At 40.1% G+C, this 659-nt stretch overlaps 1 protein-coding gene across 1 annotated transcript in view; it reads left to right on the forward strand.

Moving 5' to 3' along the window:
• The window catches only part of LOC119586616 (transport and Golgi organization protein 11-like), a 33,189-nt gene that overhangs the window by 11,881 nt on the left and 20,649 nt on the right, over positions 1-659 (forward strand). The window contains exons 3-4 of the mRNA XM_037935363.1: positions 257-372; positions 501-588. Coding sequence (XP_037791291.1) covers positions 257-372; positions 501-588 — 204 coding nt within the window. The remainder of the gene's footprint in view (positions 1-256; positions 373-500; positions 589-659) is intronic.

The raw sequence follows: 659 nt of genomic DNA on the forward strand, positions 1-659 counted from the left end.
AAAACAAAAAACACACTTCTGTACGATGCATATATATGCATAATGAATTTAAATTCTTACTTCACAATAACCAATATACACAAAATACACACCACAATAATTAACAAATGTATTACCAAAGTCTCAAGTTGGGACGTTTACCCTAAATCAAACGTGCTTTATGATGAGTTCCGGCACACGTACCCTGCGGCTCCGTACATCATGGGCTATTGGGTCCTTCACTTCCAAAACTTCTCGATGTTTTAGTGTATTTTAGGCAATCTCTGTGGTTCCTTTTGGCCAGAACCAAAGAGAAGGACAAGCGAACGTCCTTCTTAAGGTGACACAGGGCAGGGGACAGAATGCTCATAAGCAGGACTGGTCTTCCATAACGTTTGGCCACTCGAAACCTATACCGCATTAGACAGTAAATGTCAAGCAGAGAAAGTGGAATTCTTAGGAAATGTTTAACAGGAAGAACTTTTTTTTAGCAAATACCATATAAATTCCTCCATCTCTAGAGGCCTTGACCCACCGTTTTTCGAAAATCATTTCCAGGTATGTTTCACACCCTGCTCTAATTTCTGGAACTACAGCGCTTCACCAAATGTACTTAATTACTCTTGACTTTGATATCGTGACGCAGTTGTGACGTCTACAAATCACTACTTCTACCTCCC

This window comes from Penaeus monodon, chromosome 21, assembly GCF_015228065.2.
Source record: "Penaeus monodon isolate SGIC_2016 chromosome 21, NSTDA_Pmon_1, whole genome shotgun sequence".
Lineage (NCBI taxonomy): Eukaryota > Metazoa > Arthropoda > Malacostraca > Decapoda > Penaeidae > Penaeus > Penaeus monodon.